The sequence below is a fragment of the Gymnoscopelus microlampas genome (assembly GCF_963454915.1).
Source record: "Gymnoscopelus microlampas genome assembly, chromosome: 18".
NCBI classification, from domain to species: domain Eukaryota; kingdom Metazoa; phylum Chordata; class Actinopteri; order Myctophiformes; family Myctophidae; genus Gymnoscopelus; species Gymnoscopelus microlampas.
This window is the reverse complement of record NC_139955.1, coordinates 48,147,261-48,167,779: the sequence shown is the minus strand read 5'-3', so window position 1 is coordinate 48,167,779 and position 20,519 is coordinate 48,147,261. Positions and strand designations below refer to the sequence as shown.

Below are 20,519 nucleotides of genomic sequence, written 5' to 3'. Positions count from 1 at the left end.
AAACCTGAATGCTGAGGAAGTTTGTTTACCAACTGGGTTGCAATGGTGGTAAAAAAGCTGTTAAAACAGTTCGCTACCGCTTGCTTGTCAGTAATGAGCACGCCACTTGAAATAATGCAGATGTTTGTAGTTTTGGTTTGAATTTTGTTGTTGCAGCCCAATTTCTGTAGCGCTTCCCACAGCTTTTGTGGGTGGCTTTTGTTTGCCTCAATGCTTTCATTTAAGAAATTCTTTTTGGCAGTTTTGACCAATTTGTTTACTACATTTCGTTGATTTCTGCATCTTTCAAGTAGTTGCAAATTTTTGCATTTCCTGAACTCAGAGTACAAATTGTTTCTGAGTTTGATGGCATTTAGGATGTCTCCCTTCATCCAGGGTTGTGTACGGGCTCTGACTCTCACCACCTTCTTCGGCGCTAGGCTATCAATAACAGACACAAAAGCAGTTTTGAAACCAGTCCAGGACTCCTCGGCCGAGGAGCCACTGAGTACATTTGACCAATCAATTTTCTCAAGGGCTGTTGTGAGCGCCTCTGATGAGTAAGTTTTCATAGCCCTGCAGCCGACCGTGCTATGACAGTCAACTACAGATCTGTGAATCTTACGCGTGCAGAAAATGATGTTATGGTCGCTTAGACTGCACTCTATGACCCCGCTTAAAGGAATCCTCGACTGGTCTGATGTCAAAATGAGGTCAATGATGGTTTGAGAAGTGGGGCCTACCCTCGTGATATTTTTTATCATTTGGGTGAGGCTATGCATGTCACAGAATTTTCTGAAAGATTTAAATATGGCGGCGTCTTTCCGAAGTACATCGGTATTGTAGTCGCCAATTAGAATCAATTCCGAATTTCCAATGATTGACATGTGCTCCTCTATTAAATCATAAAACACACACACACACACACACACACACACACACACACACACACACAGATGGTCAGTGTTCATTTCATAGTGTCACATGGGTGAACTCATGAAGAACTCTATACTGTGTGTATTGTTTTTTATAGTTACTAACACACAAATACTGCATGTTTTATAACTTAACACACACTGTGTTAAGTTATAAAACACAAAGGAAGGTAAAGATTTGAACCCTCAACTCACCTGTGATCTGGAGATCTCTGCTGTGGCCGAGTCCTCCACCTGACCTCTGTAGAAGAAATGACCTTTACCTGAGAGACAGACAGGCAGACAGACAGACAGACAGACAGACAGACAGACAGACAGACAGACAGACAGACAGACAGACAGACAGACAGACAGACAGGCAGGCAGACAGACAGACAGAGAGACAGAGAGACAGAGAGAGAGACAGACAGACAGAGACACAGACAGACAGACAGACAGACAGACAGACAGACAGACAGACAGACAGAGAGACCCAGAGACAGAGAGACAGACAGACCCAGAGACAGAGAGACAGACAGAGAGACAGACAGACAGACAGACAGACAGACAGACAGACAGACAGACAGACCGAGAGACCGAGAGACCGAGAGACCGACAGACAGACAGACAGACAGAGAAAAAGATTAGTACTGTAACCAACATCCAGAAATACAGTCTTGTGCTACTTTGATGTGAAAATAACATATTTCTGTTGGCAGTCAATTAACTACAGTCATATCTATACAGTCATATGTATCTATACAGTCATATGTATACTGTCCTCCACACAATAGAAACAGTCTTACCTGACAGCCAAGCATCAATAAAAAGGATTCCCACTGTAATGTTGTACTGTAAGCCATGAAGAGTCACTCCTCCCTAAAGAACATGGAAATGTGTAAGACATTAAACATGGAACCTGGAGCTCAATCCTTTTACAACATCATGTAGAAGATTACTTTACTGTCTATAGTGTACACAAGACCACTGAAATTAAGATTTTCAAAAATAATAATGAATATGAATTATTTAATGACATACCGATGGCATGGTGAGCAGGTCTTTAGCGGTCACTCTCACATCTTCTCTACGCTGGTCCAGCTGGTTTTCTCCTCGAGTGTGAGTCTGAAAGAGCTGGTATGACACCATGATAGTTATATGTTATAGTTCACTGTTATAGTGTGAGTCTGAAAGAGCTGGTATGACACCATGATAGTTATATGTTATAGTTCACTGTTATAGTGTGAGTCTGAAAGAGCTGGTATGACACCATGATAGTTATATGTTATAGTTCACTGTTATAGTGTGAGTCTGAAAGAGCTGGTATGACACCATGATTGTAGTTCATTATATAGTTCACTACTAACTAAACAAATTATGAATTCTAGAGCTGACTAAACATTTAAGTTTTGTCAGTTTGCGACTATTAGATAACTAACTGAAACTGCATTGTGTTTATACAACTAACTAAAATCATGTGAATTACTCACTTTCTGCATGTTATTCTATCATCATGTTGAATGTAACTCACTTTCTGCATGTGTTCTATCATCATGTTGAATATAACTCACTTTCTGCATGTGTTCTATCATCATGTTGAATGTAACTCACTTTCTGCATGTGTTCTATCATCATGTTGAATATAACTCACTTTCTGCATGTGTTCTATCATCATGTTGAATGTAACTCACTTTCTGCATGTGTTCTATCATCATGTTGAATGTAACTCACTTTCTGCATGTGTTCTATCATCATGTTGAATGTAACTCACTTTCTGCATGTGTTCTATCATCATGTTGAATGTAACTCACTTTCTGCATGGGTTCTATCAGGTTCAGGTCGTAGACCATGAAACCGTCCACACCGGCTTTGATCTCCAGCAGTTTGAGTCTGAAATGTGGGACAAAGGCATCACAATGCATGGTTAGTATAGTTTACTTACTTACTTACTTCATCCTCTTTGTCCCAAGTGGGACATACAAGGCTAAGACTAAAGGTCCTTACACACCGGGGCGACTTTTTCGTGCGAATAATGCGTTTTTTTTAAAGCCTTATAAGTCAATGGCTCCGTACATGGAGCGAAAAAGCGTATTTTAATTATTCGGAGCGAGTCCGAATTTTGCGTATATTCGCTATTTTCGCCGGTGTGTAAGGACCTTAAGGCTTATAGTTTAGCTTGTATTAAACCATTAAGACCTGGAACGCATCTGTGTCACTTTAGATTTCTTTGGCTATTCAAAAATAGCAGATCTACAAGCTCATAGCGCGGCACCGAGTGCCGCGCTATGAGCTTGTAGATCTGCTATTTTTGAAAAATCTTGAAAAAAAAATATATATTTTTTTTTCCAAAAACTGATTTAGATTTTTTTTAAGAATCGCCTCAGGTCTTAAAGGGTTAATATATGAGCCAAGTAAATACTGTTTTAGTCTTAGCCTTAAATAGTAAATATTTGCTCCTTTTGTACCCGTTTCGTACCTCTGTTCTTGTATTTCTGCGTTATGCTCCTACCTGGTGACAGTGTCCATCAGTGTCCTGTAGGTGGCGCTGTCTGTCTCTGTGGGCAGCAGGGTGGCGGCCATGCCCCCCGTGGCCAGAGCCCCCCGTCTGTGGCAGGTCTGGACCAGCAGGTCCATGTAGGAGCGCAGGAAACGCTTCTGCATGTTCACGTACTTACTGCGGTCTGGAAGCACGAAGGACGACCTCTGACCTGGACAACACAACACAACAGGTAATACACAACTAATCTAGAACAATACAAATACGTTTTAATAAGGACAAATCAATACAATTATCCATTTTAATTAAATAATTGATTTTGAATTAAAAAAAAATGAAATGGCTGATTTTGAAAAAAACAAAACTTTTGTATTATAGCCAAAATAGCAGATTTACAAGCTCACAACGCATTGCGCTGAGATGTGTTGTTGGCTTATAGATCTGCTATTTTCACTGAACGTGCGATGGGTCCCACATGGTTTAACCCATTGAGACCTGAAGCCGATTCTACATGTCTCCTAAATCCCAACAGTTTTCTGAAAAACTATGTTTCAATATCAGTGGTGCTCAATCTTTTTCATGTCAAGGACCCCCAAAATTATATGTATTTGGCCGCGGACCCCCATCTCAAAATATTTTGTTCCAGGGACCCCCCAGAAGCAAAGATTTGAGTTAAAAATGTTCGCTTTAAAAATATATATATTCAAAGATTTGCACACATTTTCACGAATTTTCAAAAATAGCAGATCTACAAGCTCGTAGCGCGGCACTCGGTGCCGCGCTATGAGCTTGTAGATCTGCTATTTTTGAATAGCCCAAATGGTAAAATAATGCTTTTTAGCTCAAATCTAAAAATGACACAGTTCCAGGTCCAACAAGCGTATATAAGGCTCAGTCAGTGTCTCACCAAATTTATTGACGAAGGAAGCAGAGTAGTCCCAGATGCCACAGTTCAGTCCTGCTGAATGTTCCTTCAACTCAAACAGGATCTCCTCCATCTCAAACGCTGCCAGAACGTTCTCTATGAGCACCGTGGCCTTGATGCTGCCCTGAGGTAGACCCAACTACACACACACACACACACACACACGCACACACGCACACACGCACACACGCACACACGCACACGCGCACACGCGCACACACACACACACGCACGCACGCACACGCGCACACGCGCACATGCATACACACACAGCGCTATTTTATTACACTGCTATTTCAGTACAACTTCATAAGACAAAGTATAAAATAGGGATTAATAATAATAATAATAATTATAATGATAATGAGTGTATGTGTTGTATGTGTTTACAAACCAACCTTATCTTGTGTCCACACAAAGATGTTGTTCCATAACCTAGCTTCATGGTAACTCTCCACCTGACAACCAATCAGAACACAGAACACAATGTGAGAGGAGAACAGGATTTTAAGATATAGTCCAAGGCAGATATGATGAATTGTCTGTCTGTCTGTCTGTCTGTCTGTCTGTCTGTCTGTCTGTCTGTCTGTCTGTCTGTCTGTCTGTCTGTCTGTCTGTCTGTCTGTCTGTCTGTGTGTGTGTGTGTGTGTGTGTGTGTGTGTGTGTGTGTGTGTGTGTGTGTGTGTGTGTGTGTGTGTGTGTGTGTGTGTGTGTGTGTGTGTGTGTGTGTGTGTGTGTGTGTGTGTGTGTACGTACCTTGGACAGGTAGAAGAAAGGTCCACTCTGCTGGTCAAACAGTTTCTTCCCACAGTGGAACATCAGCAGACCGAAGTCAAACAGAGGACCTGGCACCTCTTTACCATTCACCTAGACACACACACACACACACACACACACACACACACACACACACACACACGCTATTTTTCATGTTTCTTGCCATCTAACCCTAGCCCTTACAGTACATACATAATTGTAACCCTGAACCTGAACACAACTTGAATATTTTTCTAATCGTAACACGATCTCTAAAATCTGTATTAACCATGACAATGTCTCCAAACTAACAGACTAGAGGCTAAACGTAACTTTGTTTAGAAAACAAAGTGTGTGTGTGTGTGTGTGTGTGTGTGTGTGTTTTACCATCATATTGTGCTCCACCATGTTCCAGGCGCGTGGGCGGAGCATCAGCACAGGAGCCCGCTTTATGGGAGGAGCCTCTGTCCGTATAAGGAGTGATAATGTTAGGATAACGGCTTGATGATAACGATGGTGCAATTGTTCAAAAGTGGCGCGTAACTAAGGACAACAATTCATGCTTTGAGCGTTGTCGGCTGAAGTGTCGGCGGACAAAAGTGACGTAAAAATGACAAAAACAAAAAATGCGTCGCCACATGAACCTCTGTTTTGTGGCAACGCTGTGGCGTCGGTGAATCGCACACCGACGCGTGAGCTAACAGTTGTTAGCTCACACCGTGATCTAACAGTGTATATAACTTAATGTTAGTCATGGTAACAGATAGATAGAGTTCATAGTGTATATAACTTAATGTTAGTCATGGTAACAGATAGATAGAGCTCATAGTGTATATAACTTAATGTTAGTCATGGTAACAGATAGATAGAGAGTTCATAGTGTATATAACTTAATGTTAGTCATGGTAACAGATAGATAGAGCTCATAGTGTATATAACTTAATGTTAGTCATGGTAACAGATAGATAGAGAGTTCATAGTGTATATAACTTAATGTTAGTCATGGTAACAGATAGATAGAGAGTTCATAGTGTATATAACTTAATGTTAGTCATGGTAACAGATAGATAGAGTTCATAGTGTATATAACTTAATGTTAGTCATGGTAACAGATAGATAGAGAGTTCATAGTGTATATAACTTAATGTTAGTCATGGTAACAGATAGATAGAGCTCATAGTGTATATAACTTAATGTTAGTCATGGTAACAGATAGATAGAGTTCATAGTGTATATAACTTAATGTTAGTCATGGTAACAGATAGATAGAGAGTTCATAGTGTATATAACTTAATGTTAGTCATGGTAACAGATAGATAGAGCTCATAGTGTATATAACTTAATGTTAGTCATGGTAACAGATAGATAGAGTTCATAGTGTATATAACTTAATGATAGTCATGGTAACAGATAGATAGAGAGTTCATAGTGTATATAACTTAATGTTAGTCATGGTAACAGATAGATAGAGTTCATAGTGTATATAACTTAATGTTAGTCATGGTAACAGATAGATAGAGCTCATAGTGTATATAACTTAATGTTAGTCATGGTAACAGATAGATAGAGAGTTCATAGTGTATATAACTTAATGTTAGTCATGGTAACAGATAGATAGAGTTCATAGTGTATATAACTTAATGTTAGTCATGGTAACAGATAGATAGAGTTCATAGTGTATATAACTTAATGTTAGTCATGGTAACAGATAGATAGAGCTCATAGTGTATATAACTTAATGTTAGTTATGGTAACAGATAGAGTTCATAGTGTATATAACTTAATGTTAGTCATGGTAACAGATAGATAGAGTTCATAGTGTATATAACTTAATGTTAGTCATGGTAACAGATAGATAGAGCTCATAGTGTATATAACTTAATGTTAGTCATGGTAACAGATAGATAGAGTTCATAGTGTATATAACTTAATGTTAGTCATGGTAACAGATAGATAGAGAGTTCATAGTGTATATAACTTAATGTTAGTCATGGTAACAGATAGATAGAGAGTTCATAGTGTATATAACTTAATGTTAGTCATGGTAACAGATAGATAGAGAGTTCATAGTGTATATAACTTAATGTTAGTCATGGTAACAGATAGATAGAGAGTTCATAGTGTATATAACTTAATGTTAGTCATGGTAACAGATAGATAGAGCTCATAGTGTATATAACTTAATGTTAGTCATGGTAACAGATAGATAGAGAGTTCATAGTGTATATAACTTAATGTTAGTCATGGTAACAGATAGATAGAGAGTTCATAGTGTATATAACTTAATGTTAGTCATGGTAACAGATAGATAGAGAGTTCATAGTGTATATAACTTAATGTTAGTCATGGTAACAGATAGATAGAGAGTTCATAGTGTATATAACTTAATGTTAGTCATGGTAACAGATAGATAGAGCTCATAGTGTATATAACTTAATGTTAGTCATGGTAACAGATAGATAGAGAGTTCATAGTGTATATAACTTAATGTTAGTCATGGTAACAGATAGATAGAGAGTTCATAGTGTATATAACTTAATGTTAGTCATGGTAACAGATAGATAGAGAGTTCATAGTGTATATAACTTAATGTTAGTCATGGTAACAGATAGATAGAGAGTTCATAGTGTATATAACTTAATGTTAGTCATGGTAACAGATAGATAGAGAGTTCATAGTGTATATAACTTAATGTTAGTCATGGTAACAGATAGATAGAGCTCATAGTGTATATAACTTAATGTTAGTCATGGTAACAGATAGATAGAGAGTTCATAGTGTATATAACTTAATGTTAGTCATGGTAACAGATAGATAGAGCTCATAGTGTATATAACTTAATGTTAGTCATGGTAACAGATAGATAGAGCTCATAGTGTATATAACTTAATGATAGTCATGGTAACAGATAGATAGAGAGCTCATAGTGTATATAACTTAATGTTAGTCATGGTAACAGATAGATAGAGCTCATAGTGTATATAACTTAATGTTAGTCATGGTAACAGATAGATAGAGAGTTCATAGTGTATATAACTTAATGTTAGTCATGGTAACAGATAGATAGAGAGTTCATAGTGTATATAACTTAATGTTAGTCATGGTAACAGATAGATAGAGAGTTCATAGTGTATATAACTTAATGTTAGTCATGGTAACAGATAGATAGAGAGTTCATAGTGTATATAACTTAATGTTAGTCATGGTAACAGATAGATAGAGAGTTCATAGTGTATATAACTTAATGTTAGTCATGGTAACAGATAGATAGAGAGTTCATAGTGTATATAACTTAATGTTAGTCATGGTAACAGATAGATAGAGAGTTCATAGTGTATATAACTTAATGTTAGTCATGGTAACAGATAGATAGAGAGTTCATAGTGTATATAACTTAATGTTAGTCATGGTAACAGATAGATAGAGAGTTCATAGTGTATATAACTTAATGTTAGTCATGGTAACAGATAGATAGAGAGTTCATAGTGTATATAACTTAATGTTAGTCATGGTAACAGATAGATAGAGCTCATAGTGTATATAACTTAATGTTAGTCATGGTAACAGATAGATAGAGCTCATAGTGTATATAACTTAATGTTAGTCATGGTAACAGATAGATAGAGTTCATAGTGTATATAACTTAATGTTAGTCATGGTAACAGATAGATAGAGAGCTCATAGTGTATATAACTTAATGTTAGTCATGGTAACAGATAGATAGAGTTCATAGTGTATATAACTTAATGTTAGTCATGGTAACAGATAGATAGAGCTCATAGTGTATATAACTTAATGTTAGTCATGGTAACAGATAGATAGAGAGTTCATAGTGTATATAACTTAATGTTAGTCATGGTAACAGATAGATAGAGAGTTCATAGTGTATATAACTTAATGTTAGTCATGGTAACAGATAGATAGAGTTCATAGTGTATATAACTTAATGTTAGTCATGGTAACAGATAGATAGAGAGTTCATAGTGTATATAACTTAATGTTAGTCATGGTAACAGATAGATAGAGTTCATAGTGTATATAACTTAATGTTAGTCATGGTAACAGATAGATAGAGAGTTCATAGTGTATATAACTTAATGTTAGTCATGGTAACAGATAGATAGAGAGTTCATAGTGTATATAACTTAATGTTAGTCATGGTAACAGATAGAGTTCATAGTGTATATATCTTAATGTTAGTCATGGTAACAGATAGATAGAGTTCATAGTGTATATAACTTAATGTTAGTCATGGTAACAGATAGATAGAGAGTTCATAGTGTATATAACTTAATGATAGTCATGGTAACAGATAGATAGAGAGTTCATAGTGTATATAACTTAATGTTAGTCATGGTAACAGATAGATAGAGAGTTCATAGTGTATATAACTTAATGTTAGTCATGGTAACAGATAGATAGAGTTCATAGTGTATATAACTTAATGTTAGTCATGGTAACAGATAGATAGAGTTCATAGTGTATATAACTTAATGTTAGTCATGGTAACAGATAGATAGAGAGTTCATAGTGTATATAACTTAATGTTAGTCATGGTAACAGATAGATAGAGTTCATAGTGTATATAACTTAATGTTAGTCATGGTAACAGATAGATAGAGAGTTCATAGTGTATATAACTTAATGTTAGTCATGGTAACAGATAGATAGAGAGTTCATAGTGTATATAACTTAATGTTAGTCATGGTAACAGATAGATAGAGTTCATAGTGTATATAACTTAATGATAGTCATGGTAACAGATAGATAGAGCTCATAGTGTATATAACTTAATGTTAGTCATGGTAACAGATAGATAGAGTTCATAGTGTATATAACTTAATGTTAGTCATGGTAACAGATAGATAGAGAGTTCATAGTGTATATAACTTAATGATAGTCATGGTAACAGATAGATAGAGTTCATAGTGTATATAACTTAATGTTAGTCATGGTAACAGATAGATAGAGAGTTCATAGAGTATATAACTTAATGATAGTCATGGTAACAGATAGATAGAGCTCATAGTGTATATAACTTAATGATAGTCATGGTAACAGATAGATAGAGTTCATAGTGTATATAACTTAATGTTAGTCATGGTAACAGATAGATAGAGAGTTCATAGTGTATATAACTTAATGTTAGTCATGGTAACAGATAGATAGAGAGTTCATAGTGTATATAACTTAATGTTAGTCATGGTAACAGATAGATAGAGAGCTCATAGTGTATATAACTTAATGTTAGTCATGGTAACAGATAGATAGAGAGTTCATAGTGTATATAACTTAATGTTAGTCATGGTAACAGATAGATAGAGAGTTCATAGTGTATATAACTTAATGTTAGTCATGGTAACAGATAGATAGAGAGCTCATAGTGTATATAACTTAATGTTAGTCATGGTAACAGATAGATAGAGCTCATAGTGTATATAACTTAATGTTAGTCATGGTAACAGATAGATAGAGAGCTCATAGTGTATATAACTTAATGTTAGTCATGGTAACAGATAGATAGAGAGTTCATAGTGTATATAACTTAATGTTAGTCATGGTAACAGATAGATAGAGAGCTCATAGTGTATATAACTTAATGTTAGCCATGGTAACAGATAGATAGAGAGTTCATAGTGTATATAACTCACCAGGGAACAGGCCGTTCACGACCTTGTAGACGTTGTGAAGGCCTTTGATCTGGTTGTGGTACGTAGGACAGTTCCCGTCATCAAAGTCAATCTGACAAACAAACGACGGAGAGAGAACAGCTTCAGTCTTATAGTGTTCCAGGTTTAATTGTGTCTACTTTACAATTACACTTGTTTATCCTGTATCCTGTATGAGTTCTCTCTCATAACTGGATCAAAATGCTACACCGACCTGAAAATGCATTTTCTGTTTAATAAAGAGCTGCAGAGACAGGGAGACCCCTAGTTACTGAACAAACACTCTATAGCAGTGAACTATATGTTAACTTAACTTATTACATGGCTTGGTTCTGATTGGTCAATCACTGAATTCAGCGGTGTGTTATTTCTGGATAATGACGATGAGCTCAATAACAGACCTCTAACAGACCTCCCTGCTGCTGCTTGGTTTTATGCTGTATCCAACATAACGGCCATGTAAACAAACACTCCATGTCATTTACAACTAAACGTTGCTCTCACAAATGTTTTTGAAAACATTTGAAGCGAGAAATAGACGATCCAGTAAACCGAAAATGTATTCTATTTGATCAACTACACTTCCTTGTTTTCCGAGGCTTATGGAACACTTTCATTGCCGTAAGCAAGGAAATACTTTGTTTTGTTGTTACTTTTGGGTCAATGTATTAATTTATGTATTAAGTAGCCGTGTAATAAGTGGGATAATTGTCGGCGCGCTGGTCGTTGTTTAAAAATAACTCCCTTCAGGATAATTGACTATTTCCCCTTCCATAACAGGGTACTACGGCCCATTACCTGTAAGCCTTGTGCCGGTGACTGCAGAGCCTGGAGCAGACGCTTGGTGTCACAGGGAGCCAGGTCCCCCACGTCCACGTGTCTCCTGGAGAGCCTGGGGGGCACGGGGCCCACCCTCCAGCCGGGGTCCCCCCTCACAGAGGTCCTGACCTCGCTGAACTCTGGCAGGTCACCCGTCATGTCCAGGTGAGCCTTCCTGGACACTCGCAACGTCAACACCTGAACATACATGTAAACCACGTCAAGACCTGAACATACATGTAAACAACATCAAGACCTGAACATACATGTAAACAACATCAAGACCTGAACATACATGTAAACCACGTCAAGACCTGAACATACATGTAAACAACATCAAGACCTGAACATACATGTAAACCACGTCAAGACCTGAACATACATGTAAACCACGTCAAGACCTGAACATACATGTAAACCACGTCAAGACCTGAACATACATGTAAACCACGTCAAGACCTGAACATACATGTAAACCACGTCAAGACCTGAACATACATGTAAACAAGACCTGAACATACATGTAAACAAGACCTGAACATACATGTAAACAAGACCTGAACATACATGTAAACAAGACCTGAACATACATGTAAACAACATCAAGACCTGAACATACATGTAAACAACATCAAGACCTGAACATACATGTAAACAAGACCTGAACATACATGTAAACAAGACCTGAACATACATGTAAACCACGTCAAGACCTGAACATACATGTAAACAAGACCTGAACATACATGTAAACAAGACCTGAACATACATGTAAACAAGACCTGAACATACATGTAAACCACGTCAAGACCTGAACATACATGTAAACACAGAAAGGTCCTTAGAATTAACGCATTTAGACCGGGAAAGAATCTGTGTAATTTTTAGATTTCTTTGGCCATTCAAAAATAGCAGATCTACAAGCTCATAGCGGGACACTGGGTGCCGCGCTACGAGCTTGTACATTTGCTATTTTTGAAAAATCGTGAAAATGTGTGCAAATCTTTCAATAACATTTGTAACTCAAATCTTTCGCAGCGCAGAGCACGTCAGCGGAGCGGGTGGATATGCCGCACGGCGCTCCAGGGGGCTGGGTTCACACGCTCGCTATTCGCTCACGTTGACTCCCCCCGCGCTCCGCTCCCCACCGCTCCGTCGCTCACGTTGATTTGCGCACCTCTCGCTCCACGCTCCACTCAAACCGGGTCGCTCAACAGTAAAAAAAAAGAAAAGAAAAAGAAAGTAGAAATTCTAATGAATGTGGGTGTGCTGTGCACTGCTGGATGTCTGTGTGTCTCTGAGTCCGTGCGACCGGGCATGCTCAAACATTCGGTGCGGCTTGGAGCGGCAGGCGGTCCTTTTAATAAACCAGCTCCGCGCTCACGTCAAAGTCGCGTCGCTCCACTCCTCGCTCCACTCCTCGCTCACATGCTCTGGTTGTCAGCTTGTAGAACAGAAATGTTTCAGCTCTAGGCTTACCATAAAAAATGGTCCAACATTTTTGAAATGCCATTCATAAAATCATCCTCTTAAAATGATGTTGTCCTCACAAGTATTGTAATACAAACCTGTGTGTGTGTGTGTGTGTGTGTGTGTGTGTGTGTGTGTGTGTGTGTGTGTGTGTGTGTGTGTGTGTGTGTGTGTGTGTGTACCTGGTCCACCTCCTGGTCAAACGTAGACACCAGCTCCTGAAGGAACGTCATGGATGAAGGAGTGACCAGGTCTTCATATTCTGCTTCTAGTCCTGGAGGAGCCACACGCATCTCCATCTGCACAGAGAGAGAAGTAACTAGTAATCTACAAGTACCAGAGTAATCACCTCCATCTGCACAGAGAGAGAAGTAACTAGTAATCTAGTAAGTACCAAGTATTCAATCAGTCAATCAATCAATCGTAGATGAGTGGTAGAAATGAGAGACCCAGGTGTGAATCCTGCCAGACAGGAGGACATGAAAGGTACGGATTACGGATTGCAGCTTTAAAGTTGGTGTTTGTCAGAACATGACCCCCCCCTGCCCCCCCCTCAACATCCACCCCCACCTTTGAGTTCAAACAACCCAAAAAAACACACTGTTCTCACGTGTACTTGTAGCCATAGACAGTATTCACAACAATCGATTAAGTATGATCAATGTTTTTTGGTTGTTTTCTATTTTTGTCTTTTCTGTCATGGCATTTATTGCTATTTAGTTTTTTTATTATTTCAAATCAAATCAGTTAATGTGATATAGTGGATACATGTACATTCTGCACATATAGTTTCTCTTCATACTGTGCATAATTGTGTACATTATTCTTGTTGCACATACAACCATACAATATAAAGCAAATGCCAAGCCTTTCAACAGCTCTATATTGTCTATTTAATTCACTAAGTTATGACTTAGTCATTACTGTTATGTGTGTCGTTACAACGCAGTAACATCTTTTCATGTGTAGCAACGTAAAACGGTCATTTAACTCTGCAGAGAGTGGACACATTTAAGTCGACAGTTACAGTGTACAAATGTATTGGTTACATTTGTATACTGTCATGAGTTAACCCATTAAGACCGGGAAAGCATCCATCATTTTAGATTTGTTTTTGGTGGTTCGATTTTAACCACTTTAACCATTATCTTATAGCATTATTTTATACTTTGGCTATTAAAAATAGCAGATATACAAGCTCATAACGGCAGCGCGGCACCGACTGCCACGCTATAAGCTTGTAGATCTACAATTTTTTTTTAAATATTCTAAACCATTTGTAACTCAAATCTTTGCTTCTGGGGGATTCTACAAATGTCTTCTAAATCCTAACAGTTTTTTGAAAAAAACTTATGTTTCTATAATATCAGTGGTTCTCAAACTTTTTCATGTCAAGGACCCCCAAAATTATATGTATTTGGACGCGGAACCCCATCTCACAATATGTTGTTCTAGGGACCACCCACCAGAAGCACAGATCGGAGTTAAAAATGCTCGCTTTAAAAAATGTATATATATATATATAATCAAAGATTTGCAAAAAAAAAATCACTATTTTTCAAAAATAGCAGATCTACAAGCTCATATGGCAGCACCATGAGCTTGTAGATCTACTATTTTTGAATAGCCAAAGAAATCTAAACAGAGATGCATTCCGGGTCTTAAAGGGTTAAATGAATCATTGTCATCATGTCTCTTTTCAGTCATTTTGCAGTAAAAAGGTGAACATAAGGAGAGTTACTTACAGACATGTTGCTGTCAGGCTGCGTCTCTCTGTCTGGACTTTGACAAGGAGACACTGCTGGACTGGGCGGAGTCACTACTGGACTGGGTGGAGTCAGAGAATCCGGGGACATTGGCTCCTCAGGCGGGGGCTCTGATTGGCTGGGAGGAGAGTCCAGGGACATTGGCTCCTCGGGCGGGGGCTCTGATTGGCTGGGTTTGGACCCCGATTGTCCAGGCTCTGACACTGTTTGATCTGGTAAAAAGTAAGGTTCAAGGTAGTGGGTGTTTGTTCAGTAACAGTGTTAAATAGATCTATATAATATTGTGATATAGGGGTTATGTGGCCCTGACAGGGGTTCACGGTGGCCCCCCAACATGATTTTCAGAAACATTAAATCATACTACCTCTTATGCCGCCGTCGCCGTCCTTCTCCTCGCTGCTCGTAGCAGGTCGCTCGGCATCTCTCTGTCTCTGCTGACTGAAGTCTATCTCTATCACGTCTATGGCTGTGAGAGAACAATAGACGGTTTATTGAGGCTCTTTAAACTAAATACATTAGTGTCACCACTCAAGCCAAATCTTTTGTAGCTTACAACTGTAATTCCAACAATTCAAGTCAATAATTAAAGTACGGTAGCTATTCTTCTGAATAAATGTAATAAACAACATGTGTAAAGTGGTATGTATTTATAGCAGTGACCGAGACAACAGTCTGAAAAACAAAGCCAAGTTACAACTGTGTAAGTGAACGTTGAACGCACGCTTGTCCGTCCGCACAATTGGTTGCGCATGCGGCCCTGAAAGGGGTCCACTGCGCCTCAACGGCCCCCCAACATGATTTTCAGACATTTTTAAATCATACTACCTCTTATGTCACCGTCCTTCTCCCCCAGCCCCCCCTCCCTGCTCGTTGCAGGCCGCTCGGCATCGGTCTCTCTCTCTCTCTGCTGACTGAAGTCTACCTCTATGACGTCTATGGCTGTGAGAGAACAATAGCCAGCCGTCACCCCGCTGCTCGCAATTAACATAGTAAAGTATACCGGGCTCTCCCCGTCTCTCCAGCTCTTTAGTAAACTGAAAATACATTTTCAGGTGCTTTGCCAATTTTATCCAATCAGGAGAGGGTACCCATTTATCAGCTTCAATGGTCCCATTTCAATTGTGTCTACTAATTGTTTTGTGTCATCACTTTCAATGTCACTTGTTTGTCCTGTATGAGTTCTCTCTCCTGATTGGATACAATTGGTATCCCGATCTGAAAATATATACATTTTGTTTACTAAAGAGCTGGAGAGACATGGAGAACCCTGTTACTATAGAGCTGTTTGACACTTATTTTAACAACAAAAAAGATCACTTACAGTAGCTTTAAAGTCCTACACAGTCACAGTGCACTGTTGACAGGTTTAATTCATTGTCTTGTCATTATAAGGGGAGGGTCATTGTGTTTATCATGTAAGGAGTCTTACCGTGCATTTGAAGCAGAGAAAAGAAATCCATCTTCTTCTGATCTGGAGCGGGGGGCTTTATTCCTGGAGATGTAAGTAGAAGACATGGTACTGATCCTTTTTAAATATTCACAATATCATATCACTTCAAAATAAGAAACATGTAGATCAGGGGTCTTCAACGTCTATCAGGCCAAGGACCCCTTAGCTGAGAGAGAGATGAAGCAGCATTTCATTCGTATGACTATAAATATTGTATTACTTATTAATTTGCGATTGTTGATCAGTGTGGTTCCGTGTGTGCTTGTGTTCAGTGTAATGTACCTGTATCTCTCTTAACACTGTAGCTGTGTTCAGTGTGGATGTACCTGTATCTCTCTTAACACTGTAGCTGTGTTCAGTCACAGTGTATTGTAGTTGTGTTCAGTGCATTGTAGCTGTGTTCAGTATGGATGTACCTGCATCTCTCTGAACACTGTAGCTGTGTTCAGTGTATTGTAGCTGTGTTCAGTGTATTGTAGCTGTGTTCAGTGCGGATGAACCTGCCTCTCTCTGAACACTGTAGCTGTGTTCAGTGCATTGTAGCTGTGTTCAGTATATTGTAGCTGTGTTCAGTATATTGTAGCTGTGTTCAGTATATTGTAGCTGTGTTCAGTATATTGTAGCTGTGTTCAGTATGGATGTACCTGTATCTTTCTTAGCGCTGTAGCTGTGTTCAGTATGGATGTACCTGTATCTTTCTTAGCGCTGAAGCTGTGTTCAGTATGGATGTACCTGTATCTTTCTTAGCGCTGTAGCTGTGTTCAGAGCGGATGTACCTGTATCTTTCTTAGCGCTGTAGCTGTGTTCAGAGCGGATGTACCTGTATCTTTCTTAGCGCTGAAGCTGTGTTCAGTATGGATGTACCTGTATCTTTCTTAGCGCTGTAGCTGTGTTCAGAGCGGATGTACCTGTATCTTTCTTAGCGCTGTAGCTGTGTTCAGAGCGGATGCGAGCCAGGTTTACAGGGTGTTGGGTGTAGAGTTGAGCGGGGGGCTTCTTCTTCTTCTTCTTCACCACGGGAAGATGAGCAAAGATGGTGGGGATGGCGTCACTTCTGAGCCGCGTTCGGCCCTTCCTGTTCAGGCAGAACTGGTCCTCCTCAAAATGCACCTGCAGAAAGAGTTGACTTTCTGTCTTTAGTTTTAGTCATATTTTAGTCATCTGAAATGTTTTGATTTTTAGTCTAGTTTTAGTCAATCAAACAGTTGATTTAGTCAGCTAAAATGTATTTTGCCAGGCCTTGATGGCGTCATAATGCCTGCTTTATACGTAGCTGTATGCCGAATAAATAGGTGAGCTTGTAGATCGGTTATTTTCGGAGGGTGACCCCCACGCGCAGCCATGCATAAAATGGCTTGTCTTAGTTCTACTGGATCTCTTCTCCACTAGTCTTAGTTCTACTGGATCTCTTCTCCACTAGTCTTAGTTCTACTGGATCTCTTCTCCACTAGTCTTAGTTCTACTGGATCTCTTCTCCACTAGTCTTAGTTCTACTGGATCTCTTCTCCACTAGTCTTAGTTCTACTGGATCTCTTCTCCACTAGTCTTAGTTACACTGGATCTCTACTCCACTAGTCTTAGTTCTACTGGATCTCTACTCCACTAGTCTTAGTTCTACTGGATCTCTTCTCCACTAGTCTTAGTTCTACTGGATCTCTTCTCCACTAGTCTTAGTTCTACTGGATCTCTACTCCACTAGTCTTAGTTACACTGGATCTCTACTCCACTAGTCTTAGTTACACTGGATCTCTACTCCACTAGTCTTAGTTACACTGGATCTCTTCTCCAGTGCTTACCTCACATAGTTTTTGGACATGGACATGGACATGCTTACCTCACATCACTTAGTTTGTGGTTGTTGTAGTTTTCGGTGATATTTTGGACATGCTTACCTCACATAGTTTGTAGTTGTTGTAGTTGTTGGTGATTTTAAAGTTGTTCCTGCTGACCTGAGCCAGCCATCTGTTCCTGCGCTCCGTGTCGGCAGGGAAGCCGTACATTCTCACCCTCTGTTCCGAGCGGTTGTTACAGCCCTTAGCAGAGCAGCACACCATGATGCAATCTGATTGGACACACCACATGTCAATTACACCATGAAGCAATCTGATTGGACACACCGCATGTCAATCAATCATACCATGTTTGGGCATTCTGAAGTGCAGTTAATAATAATAATAATAATACATCACAATTATATAGCGCTTTTCGTACACTACTACACCTCCTGAATGTTATATAGAGTCTGGAACTACACCTCCTGAATGCTATATAGAGTCTGGAAATACACCTCCTGAATGTTATATAGAGTATGGAAATACACCTCCTGAATGACAGACAGACAGACAGACAGACAGATTTGAACACTGTGGGAGACAACAGTCTGGCTTGTGAGAATACTGAGCTCTCTACAAAGTTCCTAAGCTCTGTTACAGGAACCTCTTTATCTAAAGTTAAAGACTTAATTGGTGGTAGGTGAAATTCCAACTGGCGTAGTCGTAGTGGAGTATATGTATTTAGTAAGACCTGTTTAAGCCCTGGGTGCTGCATACACACAATCATGTTAATAGATTGTAATTAGTAATGCATTAATGTGTTTATTACTTTAATGTTGCAGCTGGTAATGTTGATGCTTATTTTAATGACTTTGTGCTGCTGGGTAGATTAACTTATAACAACTTCATCATTTATTAGTTAATGTATTTTGGTATTGATCTAAATCTAAGTAACTTTTTTCATGTAATTTCTTTATGCGATTTAATTGTACATACATGGTTTTGTTTTGATTGTTTTGTTCATTAGCTTAGGGAATATGTTAATGTATTAATAATGACTTTATAGTTACACATATCGGTTTCAATAATATATAAACACAGTTAATGTAGCCTTAGATCAAGACTATCGTAGATGTATTTGACTTAAAAGAAATATATATAAGGTGCTTAACCGCTTGCCCCAAATGTTAACTAACAGTCCGGAGTGTTTGTGTAATGTATTAGTCCGTATTTTTCAATAAATAAGTGTTTTAATCCCGTCTGTGGCCGATTATGTCGGAAGTTCCCAATGGGCGGTAGTGACGGGGCGCATTCGGTGAAAGCCGGAATGACACTCAATGTAAACAGGAAGTAAACGAGGAGGAAACATGGCGTTCGGCCACAGACGGGATTAAAACACTTCTTTATTGATAAATATGGACTAATACATTACACAAAGAGTCCGGACCGCTAGTTAACATTTGGGGCAAACGGGTAAGCACCTTATATTTATCATTTGTACATGTTTGGAGAAATACGGGCTTTACTGGTGACATTCCAGGACAATCTGGGGTGGGTGGAGCTAAGACTCTCGTAGATATAAACATATATATATAAATATGTGAAAATCGATAAAATACATCTAGGATAGTGTTGATCTGAGGCTAAAACTGATGCATTTATTGAACTGACAACTATTAATGAATGACCATAAACTCTCAATTCCGCCTCTTCAAATAGAACTGTTAGAACGCTAAAGAACTTCCGGGAACTGTTGTTCTCATATCCCCCCCTCTCTCTCTCTCTCTCTCTCTCTCTCTCTCTCCCTCTATAGTCTCTCTCTCTATAGTGATCAACAAACACAGTGTAATATAATAATATATTATAATAATACTGCTATAAGTAATGATGGTATAGTGGTTTTAAATGTATTATTACCTGGTAATAAGCAGTGAATGAATCAGTGTGTTAATAATAGGAACTATGCAGAGTCTCCATCGCTTTAGTTCCTCGGGAGCGGATGTGACGTCATCTTTTTCCTCCGTTACTGTCTGATCATTGGACAGATGGACTAGGGACCGGATGTGACGCAACGCCAAACTAATCCTAGGTTATTTTTTTCCCCTTGACCAGCAGACAGACCTTTGGTCATAAAAACTATTATAATATATAGCATAATAATAGATATAAATAGACTTGTTGGACAATTTGTTTATCACATCTAATGATGGTGGTTTGACTTGTTTATCCTGATTTGTTAGGATGTGTATCCCCAACCTTAAATGTATATGTTTACTAAAGAGCTGAAAGACAAGGAGACCCAACACTCTATAGCAATGATTACTATCAGAAAATAAAGATATTTAACACTTATTTTAATATGGGTAATAATTATTATTATTACTATTATTATTGTTGTTGTGATAATAATAATAATAATAATAATAATAATAAAGAGACTCAGCTATGCCTCACATAAACAAACAAGGTTAAAAAAGTACCCTAATCGAGGCCAGTTTGCGG

General features: G+C 38.5%; 1 protein-coding gene across 1 annotated transcript in view; it reads right to left on the bottom strand.

The window, feature by feature from the left end:
- ugl (ureidoglycolate lyase) overlaps positions 1 to 20,031 on the bottom strand; it is a 24,152-nt gene extending 4,121 nt beyond the window's left edge. The window contains exons 1-19 of the mRNA XM_084041118.1: positions 19,935 to 20,031; positions 18,138 to 18,307; positions 17,154 to 17,355; positions 16,225 to 16,287; positions 15,621 to 15,734; positions 15,160 to 15,261; positions 14,775 to 15,007; positions 13,212 to 13,328; positions 11,539 to 11,757; positions 10,723 to 10,813; positions 5,459 to 5,535; positions 5,072 to 5,182; positions 4,714 to 4,773; positions 4,298 to 4,454; positions 3,403 to 3,601; positions 2,705 to 2,783; positions 1,935 to 2,027; positions 1,700 to 1,772; positions 1,110 to 1,177 (exon numbers count right to left, since the gene is read on the bottom strand). Coding sequence (XP_083897244.1) covers positions 1,110 to 1,177; positions 1,700 to 1,772; positions 1,935 to 2,027; positions 2,705 to 2,783; positions 3,403 to 3,601; positions 4,298 to 4,454; positions 4,714 to 4,773; positions 5,072 to 5,182; positions 5,459 to 5,535; positions 10,723 to 10,813; positions 11,539 to 11,757; positions 13,212 to 13,328; positions 14,775 to 15,007; positions 15,160 to 15,261; positions 15,621 to 15,734; positions 16,225 to 16,287; positions 17,154 to 17,355; positions 18,138 to 18,299 — 2,220 coding nt within the window. The 5' untranslated portion in view covers positions 18,300 to 18,307; positions 19,935 to 20,031. The remainder of the gene's footprint in view (positions 1 to 1,109; positions 1,178 to 1,699; positions 1,773 to 1,934; positions 2,028 to 2,704; positions 2,784 to 3,402; positions 3,602 to 4,297; positions 4,455 to 4,713; positions 4,774 to 5,071; positions 5,183 to 5,458; positions 5,536 to 10,722; positions 10,814 to 11,538; positions 11,758 to 13,211; positions 13,329 to 14,774; positions 15,008 to 15,159; positions 15,262 to 15,620; positions 15,735 to 16,224; positions 16,288 to 17,153; positions 17,356 to 18,137; positions 18,308 to 19,934) is intronic.
- Between the last annotated feature and the right edge of the window lie 488 nt (positions 20,032 to 20,519).